General features: G+C 51.1%; 1 protein-coding gene across 2 annotated transcripts in view; it reads left to right on the plus strand.

Moving 5' to 3' along the window:
- The window catches only part of SCAP (SREBF chaperone), a 67294-nt gene that overhangs the window by 32003 nt on the left and 12408 nt on the right, over positions 1-22883 (plus strand). For both annotated transcript variants that reach the window (XM_087867091.1, XM_045778878.2), the window contains exons 2-4: positions 2363-2582; positions 14269-14398; positions 22182-22339. In XM_087867091.1, coding sequence (XP_087723217.1) covers positions 2461-2582; positions 14269-14398; positions 22182-22339 — 410 coding nt within the window. In that variant the 5' untranslated portion in view covers positions 2363-2460. The remainder of the gene's footprint in view (positions 1-2362; positions 2583-14268; positions 14399-22181; positions 22340-22883) is intronic.

The following is a 22883-nucleotide window of genomic DNA, read 5'->3' on the forward strand; positions in this document are numbered from 1 at the left end:
AGTGGGGTCTCCCACAAAGGCGGGCAGCAGGATTGTTTGCGTTTTCATGTAACAGACACTTAGGCCTCCCGGCCCTCTATCCTTGCCACATGGTGTTTCTTTAAATTCAGGAAGCCGAGCTGTAGATTTTGATCTGAAGAAACCTATACAAGTATGGGGCAATGTAGGAAAAACAGGTTTTTGGATCAGGTTGTGTAAATTTTGCTTTGGAGTAGCTTTGCATTAAAATGTATACAGTGGAGTAGAGATAAATAATGTCTCCTCTTAGTAGGTTCAGGTAGGTTGGCTGTGTAATGAACTAGAATTTAGATTTTTTTTTTTTGCTTTGTTTTTCAGGTGCTGTGAAAATTAACAGTTAGTATAATTGATAATATTAAAATCAGTGGGAGCTGAAATGAACTAAGATCATGTCAGAAAGAGTTGTGTTTGCTGCAAACTGGAAGTGAATTAGTTTTTTTCTCCTCTCTGTAGTTCCACTTGTTAAAGCAGGACTGCAGAGGTGGGGGCCCCTCCCCCTCGTGTGTTGCCAATGTGTGTACAGAGGCGGCGGCGAAGGAGATTGGGATTACAAAGTCAGAATTTTCTGGAGGGCTTGGTTTTGCGACACTTAAGGGAAGAGATGTGAGACTTGTCAGAGGACTGAGGTTGGAAGAGGTACAGTTGGTTTATGGCCTTCAGTTTTGGGGGATCCTTGGGGTAGTGTCTCTCTCCCTGCAGGCGTACAGCTCATCACTGTTTCCCCACCCCCAGCCTGGGGGCAGGATGGAGGGCCAAGGCACCCGAGCAGAAACGCTGCTTCCCGGAGTCCTTGTGCCCGCTGGGTGGTGAGCACTAGTGCGGGTCGCCCCCATGGGTGCTCTGCTAGAGACCTCTCTGACTTGCCGTGCTCCAGGTGAGCCTCGTGAATGTGGAGCTGCTGGAAACACCTGTGCTGCTTGGGCCAGCAGCTGCCACCTGTAGGCTCCTCTCTCCTATCTAGAGCCTGTTGAGTTGACCCACAGAAGGTTCTATTTCCTTAGAAGGTTGCTGGACTGGAAAATTGCATATGTACTTAAAGCTTGTGTTTCCTGGAAGGTAGAAGGAGTGTTAGCCATTCATCTTGTGAACTGGCGTGGTGTGACTCCTTTGGCTTCTCCTTTCTGGTCTCAACGCTGCGGAAGAGTCACCTCTTTGGCCTGGGTTTCCATCAGTGAGCCTGATCAAGCCAAGATACAAGTCCGGGCACATTCCCTATAATGCAGACCAAAGAAAACAACAACGTGGAGCAGGAGAAGTGGGTTTATACGTGGGTAACAGCGGAGAGCTCGTAATGAAGGGGATTCTAGATCCCTGGGCCTTCTGCTGTAGTTTTCTATTCTGATTTTATTGGTCAAGCTTTTCTACTTGGAAGCAACAGAAGTTAATTTTGGCTCACACAGGCAGAAAGAGGATTTATTGGAAGGATATGGGATGGCTCACAGACTGGAAAGAAAAGCTGCTGAGCCTCGTCTTCAGAAAGGGCTGGAGTCAGAGGAGCCATGATCTTGGGAATAGGAACCTCTTGGGGGTGAATAACACCACCACATCCAGTTCCTGCTGCTTTTTGCTCAGAAGTCAAAGTCCACGGACAGAGGCCCAACCAACCGGCCTGGTGTGGGTCAGGGAGGGGCACCTTGACTGACAGCCTGTCCAGGCCCAATCCTGTGGAGAGAGGTGGTTCCTCTGTGCCACAAAGGAGCCGGCTGCTGGGCAGGCCCGAGCAGGATTGCGTCCCGGGAACAGCTGCCTCACCGGGAGCGGTAGCTTCCCCCTGATGCTGCTGCCACAGTGACATTTGTTTTCTGTCAGAGGCCTGGGCCTTTTGGTGTTTTGTGTTAAAGGCTGACTCCACTGAACATTCTTTACCAGTGAAACACTGTGTGTGCAAGACTGTGTTTTCTGAGGGGTCAGCCCTGTGTAAAGTTTTTCCCCGAGGATTTCTGTCAAGGCGGCCTATGTCCAGAGAAAGGTGGGGAGGATGTCCAGAATGCCCCTTTGTCAGAGAGCAGCTGGAGGTGATTTCTGTTACTCAGGTGTGCTTTCCTGGGCCACCAGTGGGAAGGGTGCCCTCTCCAGGGAATGGTCTTCTAGAGGTGCCTGTATGGAAGAGGGTTGAGAGTTTATCATCAGTGCGGGGGGGGGGGCAGTTTTTGGGGCCTCTTTGGTTAGACTGACTGAGCAACCGCCCACAGTTACTAAGAGCTGACCAGAGCGGGTGTGTGTGTGTGTGTACTGATGTCTCCAGACCCTGCATGTAGGCATCCTGAAACACGTCTCCAGCCACGCATCACAGCTACCCCCCCAGCAGCCCCAGGACTCGTTGACTTTTCTCCCTTCTTGCCAGGTACCTGCAGATGGTGTCCATTGTCAGTGCTGTCCAGCGCACACCAGGCTGATCCATGGTCACTTTCCGGGATGGCAGCAAGGTGACTTCAGCTGAGGATGACCCTGACTGAAAGGCTGCGCGAGAAGATATCTCAGGCCTTCTACAACCATGGGCTGCTCTGTGCATCCTACCCCATCCCTATCATCCTCTTCACGGGGCTCTGCATCTTAGCCTGCTGGTACGTTTCTGAGTCGCGCTGGATGTGGCGGGCCACTGCATTGGGACAGTAGGTTTCCTAATGCTGATTGCTCTGTAGCCCTCGGACTGTGTATACTTTTTACACATTGGAACTGGAGGCTCATCGGAGCTTCTGGGTGGAGAGTTCGAGTCCTGGGGCTCCTAGACTGAAAACAGTCCAGGCTGGCCCTGACTTAGGGATTCACCAGATTTGTTCACATCACTGGTAGTCTATTTCAAAATAATGTTTAGACACTTCTAAGATACTGAAAGATAATTGAAAGGCATGATCTTTAATATTCCTTCTCAACAGTGACAGTTTCATTTTGGTACCTGGTTAAAAGCAGGAGCATTCGAGTGTTGTAAAGCAGAGTCCGTGTGAACAAGTCCTTGGACACCCTCGTGCAGGCTCACCCAGAGACTTGGTCCTCTGCTCTCTTGTCATTTTCTGGTGCTCACGAGGAGCGTCCTTCTGACCTCTCGCTGATTCTCAGGGCCTGCCGTGCTCCCTGATGACTGTCGTGCCTGCTGTAGCCGCCTTCAGTTCACGTCTGTCTTTCTGTTGCAGGGCCTCACAGAAGCGGAAGGCCACGGCTGATGATGACATGTAAAAGGACAGGCTTGGTGTAGGAGGATATCTGTTGGCCTTTTTTGGCCCTAAAACACTGACAGCCATGAAAAGAGCCCACTGTGTTATCCTTGCCTCTGGAAAGGGTTCCACATTCTTTGTATATCTGACGTTTGTTAGACGTATTCAGTGCCGTGCTGGAAGGAGGGTGGTTCAGGACTGAGCTCGCTGTCGCGTTGGTAATGATACCAAGTTCTTCTCTAATTAGGACTAAGAAAGATGAGTATCTTTCATTGAGAATTTCCTGCTGGGTGCTTCAGGCATGTAATTAATCTCATCAATCCTCATAATAACCTTGGGAAGCAGTCCAGTTATATTTCCATTTAACCAAAAGAGGATGGAGGATTGGAGCCTTGCGTGGTCTACTCTCCTTGCTCTGGCTCCGTATATTTGTACTGATGCTTAAATTTTGTTAAATTGTGTTGTAAAAGATAAGATACGGCTCCATCTTGTGGGAGATAAATTAGTAGAACCCAGATCCTGTGTTTGTTTTTTACCCTCTAAGTTAATTATCTTTTAAAAAATTTCTCAGGGTCATACTTTTTAAAAGTCACCTCTGTCCTTCAGAGTCATGTTTTCCTAGGCCTGGCATACGTGGTTTTCAAACCTGAGCTAGCAACAGAGTCACCTGGAGGCATGCGCAACACGGATTGCCGAGCCTCGCCCCAGAGTTTCTCATTCATCAGGTCTGGGCTGGATCTAAGAATTTGTGTGTCTGACAAGTTCCCGGGCCTGGGACCACGTGCTGAGAGCCACTAGACTGTCTTTCTTGAAAATCTCTCTGCCGCTCTGTCACATCTAACACACATATAAAAGTGTGTTCTCTTTTATTCTGATTTCTGAAGCAGCAGTTCATGGGGACGCTCGTGGTTATTATCCCTGGTATGGCCTTCTGTTGAGGGTGGTGGGACTGAGCTTCCCCTGTGCTAAATTCTCAGGTCCTCAGTGGCCTCTGCACGTGGGAAGGTGGTAAGAAGTACTTAACATGCTGTGTGGTCAGTTTGACTTGAAGAGGGGTAGTTGTGATTCCCCTTCCATAAAGATAGCTCTGGCTACAGAAAAGGAAAGGGTGTTTCCTGTTTGCCATTCATCTTTGGGGATTGGGTGTCACCGGCTGAGACCAGGCAGCGTCCTGGACCGGGAATGTAGGATACAGGTAGCAGCTGCTTGCGTGCAGTCTGGCCTTACCTGTGAGTGAGTAATTTGCTATTACACAAGTGTTTCAGGACAGTCAGTCCTTGGATTTATGACGTGAGGGCCTCTGGTATGAAAACCTTAGGAGATGGCTATGGGTCTCAAGTTTGGAGGACTCCTTCTTGACTCAGGGTGAATTAGAATGGGCTGGAAGGTGGGGGAAGAGGTAGATGTGATGATAGCAATATTTAACAACCAGCACAGCCCAGATGCAGCTAAGCCTCCCTTATATCCCACAGGTGCTCCTGGCTGAACATCGGTTCTGGGAAGGGGGTGGGCAAGGCTCGGGGTAGGACTGGGTTGATGGGAAGGCAAGGAAGACTGATCTTCATTGACTCCTGGCTTCGTAAGTCCTTTGGTGCTTTTCCTTTCACACGTGCTGTTCCGTTTGGTGCCTGACATCTGTAGAGGGGATGGTTATGTCCTAGTTTTTTTCAAGATGATGAAACTAGCATGGAGAGCTGATAAGTGGTGTTACAACTGGCAGGTCCTTGTGGAAAGCCCTGTACTTTCTCCACTTCACCAAGGTGATAAGAACTTTTTGAAGAATACTTTTGGCTGCTGATAGCTATCATTGCAAGGAGTTTGCTCCCTGAACAGGAAGCCTAAGAGAGATGGTCTCGGCTGCCGTGGGCCAGGAGCAGGGTCTAGTCAGGCTCTGCCTAGACAAGAGCAGAGAGGCTTTTTGAGGCAGTAGCCCTGTGTAGCAGAAGTTGAGGAGAGAGCACAAAGTTGGGTTTTATAGCACTTCAATAAAGATGGCCATAATCTATGCCAGGCACCGTGCCGGGCCCGTGACGCGCACATCTCTCCTCAGAAGCGCAGTCTGGGCCCGAGACACACAGTTGCAGTACCATTGGATACTGCGCTCAGCAGGTGTGACCTGGCCTTGGTCAAAGGCAGACAATGTCAGGGAGGCTTCTCGGGGGGAGCACCTCTGAGCCAAAACCCTGCAGGAAGAATGAGTGGCATCTTCCTGCCTCCTTTGCTGTTTATGGTCGTGACCATCAGTCAGCTCAGTCAGCAGCCGGGCAGGGAGGGCGGTGCCCCGGGGAGCCCCTCTGAGAACCTGCTCCCTCCTCTGGTCCCGCCTTCCAAAGGTGCTGCAGTTTCCTCATGTCTTTGCAGTCACGAGGTTTTTCTTTGAAGAGGAAAACCAGCCTTAGGTACTACCCCGTTCTTAGTGCTGTGTACTTACTTTCCCAAACCAGCGTCTTTGTCGTGTCATCTCAAAGGAGCCTTCTAACAACTTTTCTTAAAATCTGATTGGCTTGGGGTGCCTGGGTGGCACAGTCGTTGGGTGTCTGCCTTCGGCTCAGGGCGTGATCCCACGCTGGGGTCGAGCCCCACATCAGGCTCCTCCGCTGGGAGCCTGCTTCTTCCTCTCCCACTCCCCCTGCTTGTGTTCCCTCTCTCGCTGGCTGGCTGTCAAATCAATAAAATCTTTAAAAAAAAAAATCTGATTGGCTTAGGAAAAATTTTCCAAGGCTAGATGAAGTCTGTCGGCCTCCTAAAATGACAGTTTCAAAGAATCCACAGATTCTGGGCCTTTTTGTCCAAGAGACCAGATATTGTGGCCTAGGGCACAAGCCTCCCTGTCCTCTTGTAACCTGGGTAGCTTTTTTGTCCAGAGCAGGGTCCCCCCTTCTGTTCAGAGTCTCAGGTTGCCTGCAGAAAACAAAGTGTGGGGCATAGACAGCTTTTAGTAGTTGTGTTAGATAGCTACGTTCTATTTAGTGGCTTGTCTTTCATTGTCCCTGGAATGAGGCACTTGTGCAGCTTGAACTCAGAGGACTCCTGCGCTTGAGGGCCCTGTTCAGATCTAGCGGCCACCTGAGCTGTAGCCCCGTTCGTCAGCACCGGATCACCCTGGGAGCCGTGAGTGCTTTTTCCTCTGGGAACATCTGGTGAAACCTGCAGCACCTGTAGGCGCTGTGGCAAGAGGTGTCTTCATATTTCCTACAGGTTAGGCCACCTGAGGTGTGGCCCCGCAGCGGCCCAGCAAGGCACAGGGTGCTATTGCTTCCAGGCAGGGAAGTGGTGGGTGCACCGTGGGATGAAGAAAGAGCATTTGGGTGCCAGGCTGCCTACCGGCCTTCCTGGGTGCAGGTCAGAGGTTAACAGGAGGGTCGTTGGTCCCTTGTTGATTCTGCAGCCTAATGCTTAAGGCTAGAGAGGGTGATTTTAACATGGAGAGCAAGTCAAATCACGATGAGACCATTCTGAAACCTCATGGAGGACGGTCATCGTGCAGCCTGTGTGGGTGTTCCCGAGCAGGCGGCCCCTGTCTTCCTTTTCCTCTGGAGGGACGCAGTACCTTGGGGCTGAGGTGCATGTGTCAGTTTTGGTGGCCTCTGCTTGTCAGCCTCTCTCCCGATCTGCCCGGGTTTTGCGTTTCCCCAGATCACTGTGGCCTCTTGGCAGGGTGTGCATGGAGGGGCTTGTGTTAAAGCCTCCTTTTTTCTATGCCTGTATGGCCATTCTAGACACATTTATATTCTCTTCGTGGACAGAAAAGAAACCGAAGTGAAGTTCTGTGACTGTGTTCTGGAGAGCCAGGCTGGATAGCTGAGAACAAGTCCCGAAGCTCCACTGAGCTCTGCCCTGAGGCCTACACCTGAGAGCCCAAGGGACCAGCTCCTGCGGCTGCTCCAGGACGCTGGCCTGTTCAGCATGCCCAGGCCAAGGTCTCCACCCAGCAAAAGTTACTCCTGGCCTCACAAACAAGCTCCGGAAAAGCTCTGAAATGCCTGTGGGAGATCAAAGACTCCTTCACCACCCGAAATTTCCTCACACAAGAGAGAGCAGGAGATCTCAGAAGTACGGCCGTCTCATCTTTCACTACCCACCCCAATCCTGTACTGTTGTTCTCCGCTGAGAAGGGGGAAAGAAAACATCTCTCACCCTGATGTCTCCAGACAGGCGCCTCGGGCCACATCTGTGAGCGTCATTTCTGTGGTTGCTGTTTCCTTCTGCCTTCAGCGTCTTCTGAACCCCAATCCAAGAGGACTGGGAGTGAGAAGGGGATGAGACTGGAGCCAGTAGCAGCCACATAATTGTGGGACCAGAGCAGTAGGACGGTGCAGGGCTGCTTGGTCAAGAAGCAGGGGAAAGGGCCGTTAAAGGTCCTAAATGTGCTTGTATGGGAGTGGGTGAAAGGTCCCCACCCAAAGGCCCCCCAGATGTGCTGTGGTGCTGCCAGTCTGGGCTAGGGGATGGCCGTCGCCTCACCCTGCCCTAGGACACAATAGGGTGTGCACATCTGACCCCGACCCCTCCTCTTGTTTTTACATTCAGGCCCCTGCCAGGCGGCAGCAGCAAAGGGGATACGTGGCTAAGAGAGGGCAAGGCCAGGTCTTGGGATGCGAGGGGGCAGGGGAGCTGGTGGTCAAGAACGTGTCCCAGGGAGGAGGGACCACAGGTGAACCTACACTCCATACGCTCAGCACACGCTCCATTGTGATGGACTTCACTTCAAAACATAAGTTTAAAGATAAATTTATTAAGAATTTCCATACCGTTGTTGCAGAGCATTGAACCCCAAGCGCTCAGACCTTCTTTGCTTAGGGTCCTGTGCGGCAGTATGGGTTATACGTATACCCATGAAGCCAGGCTTGCGTGGGCCATCCGGAAGATAACTCATCCTGAACATTTCCTGAATGTCTTCCATGTGACTAGCATTGGGGATGCAGAAATTAAAATGGCATGTCCCCTCTGTTTCTTGGATCATCGTGCAGATGACTGGAGGTCTCTGGGATCAGTGATTGCAGGCTGCCATAGAGTATAGAGGAGAGGCACCTGCCTGCTTGGGGACAGAGGAGTAGAGAGGCAGTGTGGCCTTGAAGGCTAGGCAGGCATTTGGATGCAATGAGCACTGGCAGCAAGGTGGGACAGTGAGCCAGGAAGGAAGCAGCAGCACCCAGCACATCACCCCCACAGGCAGCTGGGTCATATCACTGGGGAGTGCTGAGAAACGGTACAGGACGGCCACCTCAGAGCTCCCACCTGGGTGTGGGGGTTGGACGGTCTGTGCCAGGGGTCTGCAGACCTTTCCCTAAAGGGCCAGATAGTAAGGCCCATATGGTCTCTGTCACATGTTTTTTCTTTGATTTTTGTTTTATTATTTTTTTTAATTCTATGTATTTAAGACAGAGAGAGAGTGAGTGAGCGCGAGCAGGGAGGAGAGGGAGAAGCAGACGCCCTGCTGAGCCGGGAGCCCTACGATGTGGGGCCCCATCCCAGGACCCCGAGATCACGACCTGAGCTGAAGGCAGACGATTAACCGACTGAGCCACCCAGGCCCCCCCTTGTTTGTGTAAAATAACGTTTTAAATGTGTAAAAACCATTCTCAGCTCATGGGCCACACAAAAATGGGCCATAGCTGTAATTCGTGACCCCTGATCTGTACAACAGCGTCCGCGGCTGCGGGCTGAGGGCTGCCTCCAGCTGGCGCCAGTTCCCAGCACTTAGGCAGAGAGCCTCCGACAGCAGCAGAACAGTCTCGGGGAAAGAATGCAAGTGCTAGCAGTTGGAAATTGGAAATGGAGCCAGCGTGCCCAGAAACAAGAATGGAGGGGGTCGGGGGAGGGCACCAGCAGCCTGTGGGGATGTGTCGGGTGGTCACATGTGGGGAGCAGGCTGTACAGGTGTGGCAACAGAAAGTTATGGGGTTGGGCGGTGGGGGAGGTTTGGGATTTCAGGTCCATACCTGATTAAGAGAGAGATGATTTCAGGGGTAGAGGCAGAGTCTAGCTAGGCCAGCGCATGGGCGAGAGTTGATGGTTGCTTAGTCTAAGTGGGAGCCCTGGAGGTGATGAGATGTGGCCGTGTCTGAATATATTTTGAAGGTGGAGCCCTCAGGATCATCTGAAGACCAGACGTGAAGTATGAGAAAAAGAGGAGTCAGGATCAAAGTGCTTGGCCTGAGCAGCTGGATGGGCGGAGCTGAGACAGGAAAGGCAGGGGAGGCTTTAGAGACCTGGTTCGTTTCCTTTGCGCCTGTAAGATCAGGGTAAGCCAAGATACAATCTGGTCTTAGAAATGAGTTTTGCGGAAGTAACGGGGGTGGTGGTAGAAATCCCCAGATCGTTTCTTTAAATGTCTCTAGTCTGTTTTCTAACCTTGGAAAAGTGAGTGTTTTTACTTCTGAAAATTGCCTGACAACTTTTCTTCCAAGCTTTCCTTTTGGGCAGAATTTGGTAGCCATGGATGGTGATTGTTCCCTTGCATCTTGCAGTTTGGTAGAATCTTTTTCTTGGTGTTTTTCTTTGCCTACGTTAAAAGTATTCCTTGGTCATCAAAATTTTTTTTAGCAAAACAAATGCGATACGAGGCATTCGAGTGTGATGTTAAGAGCACGGATCCTGGTGCCATGCTGCCTGTCTTGACATACTGGTTTTGTTGCTTTCTAGTGGGGACATAGCTTCTGCATGTCTCTTTGGGTTGTGGTGAGGCTTAAATGAGCAAATAGGTGGAAGGCACTGGGACTGGTGCCTAGCACATAGGTATTCAGTGGAAGAAACCATCACTAGTGACAGGTCCACTGTCACTGATAGGAACAATGTTGGGGTGAGTATGGGGCACTTTGGTAGCTCACAGGAGGAGCTACCAAAGGGAACCCAGACTTTGGGGAAAGGGAAAAGTCTTCCTGGGGCAAGTGGTACCACAGCTGAGGCCTCAAAGAGGAGTTATCTAGAAGAACAGGTAGGTGTGTTCCAGCAAGGACAGAGCCTCAGAAGCAGGAGAGCAGTTGTGTGGCTTCAGGGCAAGGGTGGAGAATGACTGTGAGCCTGTGGACTTTTCCCAAGAGACTTTATCCTAAGAAAGGTGGAGGCTCTGTAGTATACTGCCCTTCTTTCTCTTCCGGCTGCAGTGTCTAGACTGCTGGAGTTCACAGGTGTTTGTAATAATTCACAGTTTGAGAAACAGGCTGCCCCTAGTTCTGTCGTGTGCTTGGAGCAGCGGAGCTGTGGGTAGTGGGTGTAGATGCGGAGTGCACTGCCTGCTTTCTTCCTGTAGTCGGGCTCAGGCTCCCTCGGGCTTTGCTCTAGGCCCCCAGACTCCTCTCCACACGCAGAGCCTAGGGCTCAGCCCGGGTGCTGTGTGGAGCTTTCCAGAGCAGAACCTTAGCCAAGTCTGGAGACAGCCTTTCACACCTACCTCCAAACAGTCGTACGAGGGAATGTCACTGTGACTGACAGCTGATTTCTCCTCAGAAACCATGGAGGCCAGAAGGCAGTGGGATAACATTGGAAGTTGTGGATGAAAGAAATTCAACCAAGAATGGTATATTCTACCATACAATTATTTGGTAATGAAGGAGAAATTGAGATATATCCAGATAAACAAAAGCTGAGGGAATTTGTTACCACGAGCCTGCCCTACAAGAAACACTAAAGAAAGTCCTTCAGGCTGAAATGAAGGGATACTAGATGGTAATCTGACACCGTAATTAAAAATAACACTAGTAAAGGTAACCAGACTTGCAACTTTTGGCTTGGTTTGTAACATCTTTCTTTGTCTTTTGGGCTTTAAAAGGCAAATGCATTGAACAATATTTTTTAAATGTATGGTGATGAGCTTACAGTGTATAAATTGTAATCTGTGGTGATCGCAATATAAAAGGGGAGAGGCAGAGATCTATAGAAACGGTTTTTAGATCCTATTGAAACTAAGCTCCTCAGGCTGGATGATTTCAGTTTTCTTATTTTCAAGGTTGCTGACCCCTTCTCCTGCCTGCTCACATCTGTAGAACCCCTCTATAGCAACAGTATTCAATGTAGGTTGTTGTAAATTGTTAATAATAATTGTAATCCCCACGGTAACCAAACAATAACTTGAAAAATACAGAAAAAAAAAAAAAAGAATGGAGTCAAAGTGGCACACTACCAAAAATCAGCCAAAAAAAAAAAAAAAAAAAGAGGCAGCAACTGAAAGAATTGAGGAACAAAAGTCATAAGACATGCAAAAACAAATAAGTGACACAAATAAATCCTTCCTTATTGGTAATCACATAAAATGTGAGTGGATTAAACTCTTCTATTAAAAGAGACATTGGCAGATTAGATTTAAAAATAATCCATCTGTGTTGCTGTCTAGAGACACTTCAGGTACCTAGTATACACCAGATGTAAGAACACAAAGAGGCTGAAAAGAAGAGGATGGGAAAAAATCCATGCCAGATAGTAACAGAAAAAGACCTAGAGTGGCTATATGATTATCAGATACCACTGAAAAGGTTATGAGACCAAGAAGGACATTGTATATTGATAAATGCCTTAATACAGCAAGAATGCACAACAGTTATAAACACTCACACCTAATAACAACAGAGCCCCAAAACATATGAATTGAAAATGGACTGAATAGAAATGTGAAATCGAGAAATCCACAGTTATAGTTGACATTTGAATACTGCACTTTCAGTACTGGATACAGGAGCCAGACAAGATGATAAGGAAATGGAGGACTTGAGCAACGGTGTCTGCCAGCCAGACCTAACAGGCGTGTAGAGAACACCCAGCAACGGCAGGATTGATGTTCTTCTCAAGTGCCCATGGAACATTCTCCAGGATAGACCATATGTTAGGCACATTAAACAAGTCTTAATAAATGAAAGAAGACTGAAATCACATAGAGTGTCTTTTCCAATCATGGTGGAATGAAACTAAAAATACTAGAAGGAAAACTGGACAATCCACAAATGAGTGGAAGTTAAACAATACATCCTAAAACAACCAGTGAGTAGAGTCAAGTAATCAGAAGGGAAATTAGGAAATACCTTGAGATGAGAACGGAAACATGATACCCCAAGTCTGGTGGGGTGCTGTGAAAGTAGTACTAGGAGGAAAAAACGTGGTTGTGAAGAGGACTCAGTACTCATAACTAAAATATATAAAGAGCTATAAAAAATGAGAAGATAGTCGAAAGAGTTGAAGGACTTCACAAGAGGATTTGTCCAAATGGCCAACAAGCGTGCAAAAGATTTTTCAACATTGTTGCACATTGAAAACACAGAGAGACCCTACTGCCTCCTCCTCGACATGGGTACAGTTAATTGGCCTGACGGCATGTAGAGGTGGCAAGGCTCTGGAGCAGTTGGAACGCCTGTCACGCTACTGGTGGGAACATACATTTGTACAACTACTTTGGAAAATTGGTGTTGTCTGTGAAGCTGGACATGTGTGCCCTCACCCCAGAAGTTGTCTTCTGGGAGCACACCCAACAGAAGTGAGTGCTTATGGCCACCAAAAGCCATATATAAGAATGACCGTAGTAGTTCTGTTCTTAATAACGGAAACTGGAAACCAGCCACAGGTTCCTTGACAGTGGATTGGAAACACGCACTGAAGTATAATCCAGTGGGATGGCACGTATCTGCGGGAAAGGGTGATCGGCTGCGTGCAGCGCTATGGATGAATCTAGCAGATAAAATTTAAGTGCAAGCAGCCAGTCACCAGAGAGTACACACATGGAATGGGTGATTTCATTTATAAGACATTAAAAAGGCAAAACTAATTTATGGGGATAGAAGTTCTTTTTATTTTTTGATTTATTTAAGTAGGCTCCACACCCAGTGTGGAGCCCAGTGCAGGGCTCAAACTCACGACCCTGAGATCAAGACCTGACCTGGGACTAGAGTCAGACGCTTGACTGACTGAGTCACCCAGGTGTCCCCTGATAGTAGTTTGGGGGATGCTCTTCACTGAGCAAGGGCACGAGGCTGCCTTCTGAGGTTCTGGAAATGTTCTGTAGCTTGATGTAGGTAGTGATTATACAGGTGAACGTGTATGTAAAAATTCATTGAACTGCATAGTTAAGATTTGTGTGTCATAGTCTATAAAAGCTAATTCTCAATTCTATAAAAGCTAATTTTCTTTTTTTTTTCTTTTTCTTTCTTTTTTTTTTTTTAAAGATTTTATTTATTTGACAGAGATAGAGAGACAGCCAGCGAGAGAGGGAACACAAGCAGGGGGAGTGGGAGAGGAAGAAGCAGGCTCATAGCAGAGGAGCCGGATGTGGGGCTCGATCCCATAACGCCGGGATCACGCCCCGAGCCGAAGGCAGACGCTTTAACCACTGTGCCACCCAGGCGCCCCTATAAAAGCTAATTTTCAATTAAAAACAGAAGTTTTGTTGAAAAGATGTGAAACCAAGTGCACATCAGTTTGCCAGCTTTTTGGTATAAGGCCAAGGTTTTCCCATGTGAATGGTGGTCTGAGCGTAAACCACACCCTCGGTGTGTTCTACACGATTTTCGTGATCTCTTTACATTGGAGCAGTTGTCCAGCAATATGCATCAGGATCCTTCGGGATTTTTATAGATTTCCCCGCCAGTTTCTTTTTTTTAAAAGATTTTATTTATTTATTTGACACAGTGAGAGAGGGAACACAAGCAGGGGGAGTGGGAGAGGAAGAAGCAGGCTCCCAGCGGAGGAGCCCTATGTGGGGCTCAATCCCAGGACCCTGGGATCACATCCTGAGCTGAAGGCAGACGCCTAACGACTGAGCCACCCAGGCGCCCCCCTCCCGCCAGTTTCTTACTGTAGTCTTACATCTAATTCGACAAGTTTTTCTTTTATTTTTTTTAACATCTTTATTACATCTCTAAAAATATTCAACCCGTCTGTTCTATGAATTGGACTTCCTTGTAAGCTTTCTGTGACTAAAAATGAGCTTAAAAAATTCTGATCTAGGTGGCTTCTGTGTGTCTTTCTAGTCCGGAAGTTTTATGATTCTGGTATTTTACAACACACAGTCCCAGCAGGGAGAACGCAGAGTACCTGCAGTGGCTCCCACGTCGCTCATCCCGACACACACTGTGCTCCTGCCATGTTCTAACCCTCCTCTCCTTGTTCGTCCCAGCTGCCCGCTGCTGAAACTGCCCCTGCCAGGGACAGGACCGGTGGAGTTCACCACGCCTGTGAAGGACTACTCGCCCCCGCCTGCGGCCCCTGACCACAAACCAGGGGAGCCCAGTGAGCGGCCAGAGTGGGTAGGTGCTCAGCGTGTGGCCGGGGAGAGCCCCTAGGGTTGGGTGGAGATCGGCCAAGGCAGGGGTTCTGGGAGTGAGAGTGGGGGTGGCCAGCTTCTGATTGGTGGATACATGCACTTGACCGGCTTTGCTGAGACACCGCAAATACTTAGTCACACAGTTAACGAATAACCTTTTCTGAAAGGAAACCCCAAATGACACAAAAGTGGGACTGTCCTACAGCGGGCTGGGACCTGTGGTTGTTGTCGCTATGGCCAGATGGGTCTGGCTTCCTAGCTGGGCTGCCCACACACCACGTGCGGGGCCGAGCAGTGCTCTGGCAGACAAGCCATCTCCTCCTTGCCCCAGGTGGTCATGAGAACCATGACTGACCATGGAGCATCCCTAGAGAATGTTCTGTCGTCGGAGTCTTGACATCATCAATGTATGCAGTGCGCACCTCATTTTTTCAGATTGGTTAGGTCTGATTTTTTCCTTACAACGCAGTTAGGTAGAAAGACAGTTAGGTAGAAAGAGTTGAGTTTTTGTGTTTGGGGTTTTTTTTTAATATCTTCTACAGTTAAGGAGGCGGGGCCCAGAGTGATGAAGGGCCTCTGTTGTTTAGTTTACGTGGGGTCAGCACTGCATCCGAACCCCAGGACTCCTGACCCCAGGTCCGTGCTGCTTCTGGACCACACTGTCCTCGGTTGACTGTCTCTGAGCTGAGCACTGATGTCCACGAGGAAGTAACAGCCGCTCCAGTACAGGGTCTCAGGCAGGGGAACTCACTCACTGTGACACTGGACTCGTTCTTCGGAGATCTTACAAGTTAGCCCATCTCTAAAGCTTTTACCTGCCAGCTAGTGGATAAAGGGTCCTTCCTTCCACTTGTGCTTTGGTCCCGTGGATTCGTGCTGGTCTGAGTGTGTGGTTAAGGAAGAGAACCAGAGCTCAGAGAACAGAGCTCTTCCTCTCCCGCCTTCTCTCTGACAGTGAGTGTACATTCCTTTCTGTTTCCTTCGTGGGTAATGTAGCCATCAGGTATCTTGTTAAAAAACTTAGCCCTGCTGGTGCTAAACAGAGACCTGGCTGGTCAGCTGGGTGTGTATTAAGCTGTACATGAATCTGTCTTACTAGGACTCTGTCCATCAATGTCAGAGGGAGCATGGTCTGATGCTGGCAGAAGCCAGCTCTGTGACTTCATGTCCCAGCTTGACCATTGGCGCAGCATAGGCCCTTCTTGGTTCAGACCTTTTACCTTCATTAACCTCTGGATGCACTTGTACCACAGAGTGGCACTGGCTCCTGGTCACAGCAGGGTGGTCTGTGCGGATGCTGCGTGACTCCAGGAGTTCGGTGGGCCTGACGGTACAGGGGAGACATTTAATGCTACAGCTGTTGGGGGAGGGGGTGACGTGTTTGTGAGCTCTTTAAACTTCCATTGTGCCCTTCTTTGGTCTGGGATGATGATAGTAAGCAGGTGTACAAATAACTTCAGGGCCAACAATCAGAGGATTGTTTGTTTTCTCTCTTCCTCACTGGAGCCCCCTCCACCGCCCCCGCCACCCCCACCCCCACCCCTGCCTTGAAGGCCTCGGTGCAGTCACCTGGTACTGTGCAGGTCAGCGGTCAGTTACCTTACCTCCACGGACAGTCCGTGCTAAAAATTCAGACCAGCAAAACAGAAGCTTTAGTTACAAGGAACAGAAGACTCAGCCCAAACCAGAGTAAGCAAAAAGGTCATCTTTGGAGTCCTAGAACCCAGGGATAATATGGCTTGGGCCTCAAGAGCAGCCCACCTCTCTGCTCGGTCAGCGACACTCTTGATCTGCCCAACAGCAGCTCCGGCAGCTTCAGCCCCGTGTTGTTGCAATAGGCAGTCCCGTGCAGGGTGAGAGGGTGCCAGGTTGATCCTAAGTGAGGTTACCTGCCTGTCCCCATCCCAGATCCTGTGGTGAAGGCGGGTACTTTGTTGACTGGCTTCATCTGTTAGTTGTCTCCATCATGAGGCTGAGAACAAGAGAGGACCACTTCCCACGGAGAAGCAGGAGGCTCAGACCCACTGCGGGGTCCTCGTGCTCTGAGTCAGGCCCACCCTTTCTCGGAGTCACTAACTAATGGCTTTGTCAGGTTGGGAGGGACACTTTCTAGAAAGAGAGATGCTTTTACCGGAGGAAGAGAAGAACAAAGCAGAAATGGTAGAAGCTTTGCATTTTGCACATGCATGTGACCTTGGGCAAGTTACTTCATGCCTTTGTGCCCTTGTTTCAGCATTCATAAAGTGGGGATGGTAATGCTATCTATATCATAGTTATCAGAGGATTACTCGAAGGCAGGCAAAGGCTTAGTGCGGTGCCTGGCCCATCACTTGCATTTTGACACGTTTGTGGCTATCACTGTTGTCACTGTCATTGATCAGATCTGGCCAAAGTTCTGGAGAAGGAGCAAAGTTCAAATGCTTGGATTGCCCTCGGGGGCACAGCAGGCCCGCAGTCCGTCAGCCTGAGCTCAGATGCCACTCTCTTCAGGAAGCCTTCCCCAGCTTTCTTGCCCTGTTTCTCCTCTCTGCTCTGTATTTCCACCCAGTAGGAATTGTGTTCCATTCAAGCATATGCAGTCCGGTATTTTAACACAGTGGATGCTGAAGAAAAGCTTCTTGTTGGACAGAGGAACTGTGGCTTCTGTAGCGGGGCAGGAATGTCAAGTGAGGCATTTTTCTTGGAGCATGATAGGTGATGAGGTAGCTGGGGCCAAGTTGAATCTGCGGCGGTGGGGTTTCAACTTTGAGTGTGTGGGCAGTGGGAAGCCAGTCCCCCAGAGGCAAGGACATGAGGAAAGTGGCAGTAGGAGCAGTTGTATTGAACTTGGAGAAACTTGGGGATGGAGGTGACCATGCTTAGGAGAAGGGTGGGGGTGTGAAAGGAGTGGAGGGATTGATCTTCAGGAGACGCCAAATCTAATTTTAATGGTTGTAAGCCATGGTAATGTAACCCCATATAACTGACATGTTTTTGGCCACTTTGCCGAATGGTTGTATGTGGTTTTTTTTGGGTCCTCCCAGTTGATGTGTGAGGTCTGGGATTCCATCCCTGTTCCCTAGGAAGAGCCTAGGGCTTAGAGAGTGCAGACACCGTTGTCCAAGGCCTACAGCCAGGGCTGGCATTAGAAGTTGAACCCAGCTCGGTCCCCTGAGCCTGCCCTTCCCTGCCCCCCCCCCCCGCCCCCCTTACATGCCTGGGGCTGGAGGACAAGGATCAGGAGCCCTGTTTGTCAGAATTGCTGAGTAACAGGCGTCTTCTGTCACTGTTTTACAGAGAGCCCCTGGGTGTTGTCAGCATAAAGGTAAACTCCCTGGAGCTCTAGGTTGCTCTATTTGAATGTAGAGGAAGGACTGTGTTTAAAGAAACAAGAACAAAACAAGCTGAGGTCTCCCGCACTGGCCTGGCTTCCCTAGACCCAGTCATCAGGAAACCTGAACTTCCCATGAAGCCCTGCCGGGCTGGCCGCAGAGCCGACTGGGCTTCCAGGGCCAGCGCTGCGGTATTTGTGGTGGTGGCTGAGCCTGGACGTGGGGTTTCCAAGGAGCTCCGGTCAGTGCCTCATGCTGTGAATGCTGGTGGCTGGAGACCCTGGGGATCCCTAAGACCTCAGCTCCCCTACTGCACTGCTTGTGTTGGGCCTTCCCATTTGTTTCCTGTTTCCTGCGGGAACTCGCATGGTTCCCAACTACCCAGGCACATTGGCTTTTGAGAAAAAACAGGCTTGAGAATTGGGCGGCCCTGGCTTGAATCCTGGCTCAGCTGCCTGTCACCTCTGTCCTTGGACACATCCTTTATCTCTCTGGGCCTTGGTTTTCTTATCTGGGTCCTCTAGCTCAGGGTCTCCCAAGGCTGCACTCAAGGTATCAGCCAAGGCTGCAGTCATCTCCAAGCCGGCTGGGGAGAATCTCCTTCCAGGCCCGCTCCGTGGTCAGTCGGCAGACAGGTTTCTTGCAGGCTGTTGAGCTGAGAGGCTCCCTTCCTCACCGTGTGTTGGCGGAGGGTCCCCTCAGTTCCTTGCTTCGTGGACCTTCCAGAGAAGTTCATGACAGGGCTCATAACTTCACCAGAGTGGTGGCCCCTGAAGAACGGGAAAGAGGAAGAATTAGCGTCTTTTTCTTTCCAGTTATGCGCGTGTGCACACGTGTGCGTGTCAATACACAACATAAAAGTTACCGTATGAACCCTTTGCAGGTACACAGTTCGCTGGTATTAAATACATTCGTGTTGCGCAGCCGTCCGTCTCTGTAACCTTTCATCTTGTAAAACAGAAGCTCCATACCCATTAACCCCCTCCTCCTCCAGCCGCTGGCAACCAGCGTTGCTCCTTCTGTGGCTATAAATCTATTACTTTAGGTCTCTCGTATAAGTAGAATTGTACAGTACTTGTTTTTTGTGACTGGCTTATTTCACTCAGCATTACGTCCCCAAGGGTTATAATCTTTTGTAACCTAATCTCAGAAACGACATCTCATTACTGTTGTTGTCATCTGTTTGTCAGAAGCCAGTCACTAGGCGCAGCGCACTCTCGGGGGGATTGCGTGTGGGCGTGAGCCCCGGGAGGTGGGGGCGCCTGGGGCCGCGGTAGCAGACGGACTGCGGCAAGCTCCGTCTAGTGCGGAGTCTGCACTCCGTGCCTGCGGGCACCTGGACCCCCGGGCCTGGACGCTTCCGTGGTCACTCCCTTCGGGTACCGCGTGTCACGTCTGTCTCCATGTCTGTTTCTCACTCGATACCCACTAGCGATTGTGATAGCACCCAGCACTGGGAGTGGTGGGGTCCTGGCCACATCCCCGCTGCCCTTTCAGCGCCTGCCCTCCTGCCCGCCAGTCCCTGCACCTCCTATGTCAGAGGATGTCGGGGGCAGCAAGGCCTGAGGTGCGGGGTGTTGGTGTCCCCTAGGAGCAGCCCTCGAGCAGTAGCTGCGCGGCGGGCCGTGTAATAGCTGAGCCCTCTAGTCCCTTAGGCGGGACGACTCAGCTAAGCCCCGTTACCCATGAAGGTCACTTGGCCAGTAACACCCTTTGGTGGCGGCTTTCCCTGCCTTGTTCCTTGTCCCTTTCCCCTCTCTGTGCTTTCTGCCCCTCCCAAATAAACCACCCGTTTTAGGGCCTGCTCCTGGGGAACCCAGACTGAGGTAAGAGGCAGGCCTATTCCTGTTGAATAAACCACCGTAAGGGAATTTTGATTCCCAGAAGAGGGGGCCTGTGTTGGGTGACGAGTTTGCTACAATCCTGTTAAATGAGCAGACGGAGACCTTGGAAGAGTAGCAAAAACGTGACCTTGGAAGAGTTGCAAAAATGTGACCTTGGAAGAGTTGCAAAAACGTGAAATAGCTGTTTGGGAAGTTCATTTGGAAATCAGGGAGGGTGAGGCAAGAGTCCTCCAGCAGAGGGAGGCCCAGCCAAGGCCAGGGATCAGAGCTGTGCAGTAGGACTCATTATTCCCCGGTTCTTGCCTGGTGGGCTTCTTGGCCGGGCGTGCAAACGAATGAGTAGAGGGTTTACCCGGCACTAGTGGAAGGACAGCGGAGAAAGAGATGTCTAGGGCAAAGGGATTACATGCTCCTATGAAAATCTGACGAGAGCCAAGGATCCTCTCCCCTAAAAATGATGATGGTAGTCATAATATGTACACTTTAGGCAGAAACTTTTAAAAATTGGGGGAGCAAGGTGCTCCCAGAACTTCTAGAGCCGTCCCTAGAGCCCAGGGAGAAGGCTCTGGTTCTGAGCCATGTTTGTTAGTCCTTACTGAGATGGTGGCCTGGGTGGAGAGAAGGTGCCTGGGTGGGAAGGGGGCTGGAGAAGAAGTGGAGGGACCCAGGAGCCGGAAGGAGTTTCCCGCCCGGACACTAAGGGTTCATTCGCAGAGGCTCGGTGGGCCTGAGGGTGGAGGGGTGTCCCTAGCAGGGCACTGGACAGAGGAGGTGGCGTGTGCGACACAGCCTTGTGGCCAGCGGGCACAGACCCGGGGCTAGAGGCTCTGCAGTGCCATGCTGTCCCTGGGTGACACGTCACGTCCTTCACAGGCTTTGGGGACGATTGCCCTGGGGTGGCTCTCCTTGTAGAGCCGTCGTCTCCAGACGGCTTCTCGCCCGCTCAGGCCTGGGTGAGGAGTTGAGCGCATGAGCTGCTACTCAGGGCAGAGCCTGCAGCAGCCAGCTGCATCCAGATCCCTCTTGTGCCTCCGGGCTGCTCTAGCAGGCCTGCGGTGCCAGTGACGAAACAGGTGAGGCCTTCTGTCCCCAGAGCCGTGGTAAGACATGGCTTCATAAATGTAAACTTTGCAGAGGCACAGGAGGCCTTACCTTGCTGCTCGTGTTCAGCATCCTGAGCCTTGCTTGTGCGAGAACCTCTTCTCGAGTGGCCAAGTGGCCTTCCTTCATCTCCTCCCCTGCCCTTGGGAGTCCCCGATTGCGATACAGGCCTGGAGACCCCCCTTGCAGCTCCCTGCTGCAGGCTGTAGGCTGTCTCGCCCTGCCTCCACCGGATGACGCCGCACTCCGCACTCCTGAGTGGGCTTCCCGAGCGCTGCTGTCGTCCGGTCGGCCTTCCTCTCAGAACCCCCCCCCGGGGGGGGCTGTTCTTTGTCAGCTGCTTAGTGTCCAAGCCTCTGGGGCAGGCGTCCTCCCAGCCCCCTGCTCGTTCTAGCTGTGATTTCTGGTATTACCTGCCAGGACTCCCTTGTGCTCTCTAGACTGGCTGTGCTCTCCGAGGCCCTCCCTGTTCCTCTCCTGCCAGGCCTCCCCCACCTCACAGCTCCACGCAGTGTCTCCCTGGGCCGTAATCCTGCCACGGCTAATCCAGGACCTCATTTTGGGGGTGTTCCAGACCTCTCCATCACTGGGAATCATTCAGATATGCCTGTTACACATCTGAATTCTTTGGTCAGCTGCCTGTTAGCTCTCCCAGGCAGATGGCAGGTTCTAGTGAGGGGAATGTGTGACGTTCAGTGAGAAGACATGGGCTTGGGCCCTTGCACCACCCTGCACGAGTCATGAAAGCCTGGGGAGTCACCTTGCTTCTCGTAGGACTGTCAGGGGCGGGGGGTCGATGTAAAGATATTTCCGAGAGTACTTAATCTCTGCATGTGATGTTTGTATGCCCGTGTGTGTCTGTGGGTCTGTGTGGCGGGAGGGGTGTGTGCGCGCGCGTCTTCTCGATGCTGCAGGGTGAATATCAGTCACCCCCTTTCACAGTGATGAAACTGAAATCCAGAGAAGTCCAACATGTTTTCAAGGCTGTACAGTGGAGAGCTGGGATTTAAAATTGGGTCTTTGGATGAAAATCTGCTGACCTGCAAGTGGCAGGATCCGTAAGACAGGCTGCACCCTACTGGGAGCTTAGGGTCCACTGTGAGTTTGGCAGGCCGGTTCCATAGAGGACTGGATGGTAAGTGCTTTAGGCTTTGTGGGTCACAGTCTGGGGTGAACACCCCTGGGCCATCATTGCGTGAAAGCAGCTGGGGCCAGGATGGAATGGAGTGGGCACGGCTGTGTTCCAGGAAAACCGTAGTTAGAAAAGCAGGTGTTGGGCTTATTGAGCTTGTGGCCCTAGTCTGCCGACCCCTGGTCTATTGGCAGGCGTGTAGGAAAGTGGTTCGTAGATGGTAAAGAGCCTCTTGTGGACATCTTCATTTTTGAAGGCCTGTCCTTTGGGCCCCACACGCTTTGCCCATCGTAGATGCTCAGGACCCTTCCTCACCGTGGGCCTGTTTTTCTCCTGTGCCGAGCTGACCTTTCCACCGCTTCCCTATTTCTTCTGCAGTACGTGGGTGCCCCCGTGGCTTACATCCAGCAGATATTTGTGAAGTCCTCGGTGTCTCCCTGGCACAGGAATCTCCTGGCAGTGGATGTGTTCCGTTCCCCTCTGTCCCGGGCATTCCAGCTGGTGGAGGAGATCCGGAACCACGTGCTGAGAGACAGGTATCTCTCCCAGAGACCCCAGCCTCCCTGAATCCGTCCGTACCGATGGGGCGGGGGGGTGCCGTCCAGCTCGGCAGAAATCGAACAAGTGAGAGGAGTGGCAGGGAAGCCACCTTTGCGTTTCTCAGCAGCCTGTGGGGCCACTGTGGCTTCACTCCCCTGGACCTCTGTGGAGGGCGCAGGGGTCTGTCCTTGGGTCTCAGCGTCGAGCCTGTGCTGAGCTGACGGGGAGCCGCTTGCCCCGCGCCTTAGGTGGCTTACTGCTCGGCGGCTCTGAGGCGTGAACGTGACGGCGGTCAGGCCAAGGAGAAGCACGCTCCACCTGGGGGTCACTTCCCCCCGCCCCCCGTGGGTCTCTGGAGTGGGCTGGCTTCACAGGCCGCTTCGCCCGCTGGGATTGTAGTTCGCTGAGGGCTTTGACACGCATTTTGGTGAATGGAACGGAGCACCTCATTCTCACCCTAGCTGCCCACTGAATTGGCTGAGGCGTCTTAGTGGGTGAGAGGTTGTGCGTGCTCCCGGAAGGCACTTCTCAGAGAGGCTT

This window comes from Ursus americanus, chromosome 14, assembly GCF_024610735.1.
Source record: "Ursus americanus isolate L20-20 chromosome 14, mUrsAme1.1.p, whole genome shotgun sequence".
Taxonomy (NCBI): domain Eukaryota; kingdom Metazoa; phylum Chordata; class Mammalia; order Carnivora; family Ursidae; genus Ursus; species Ursus americanus.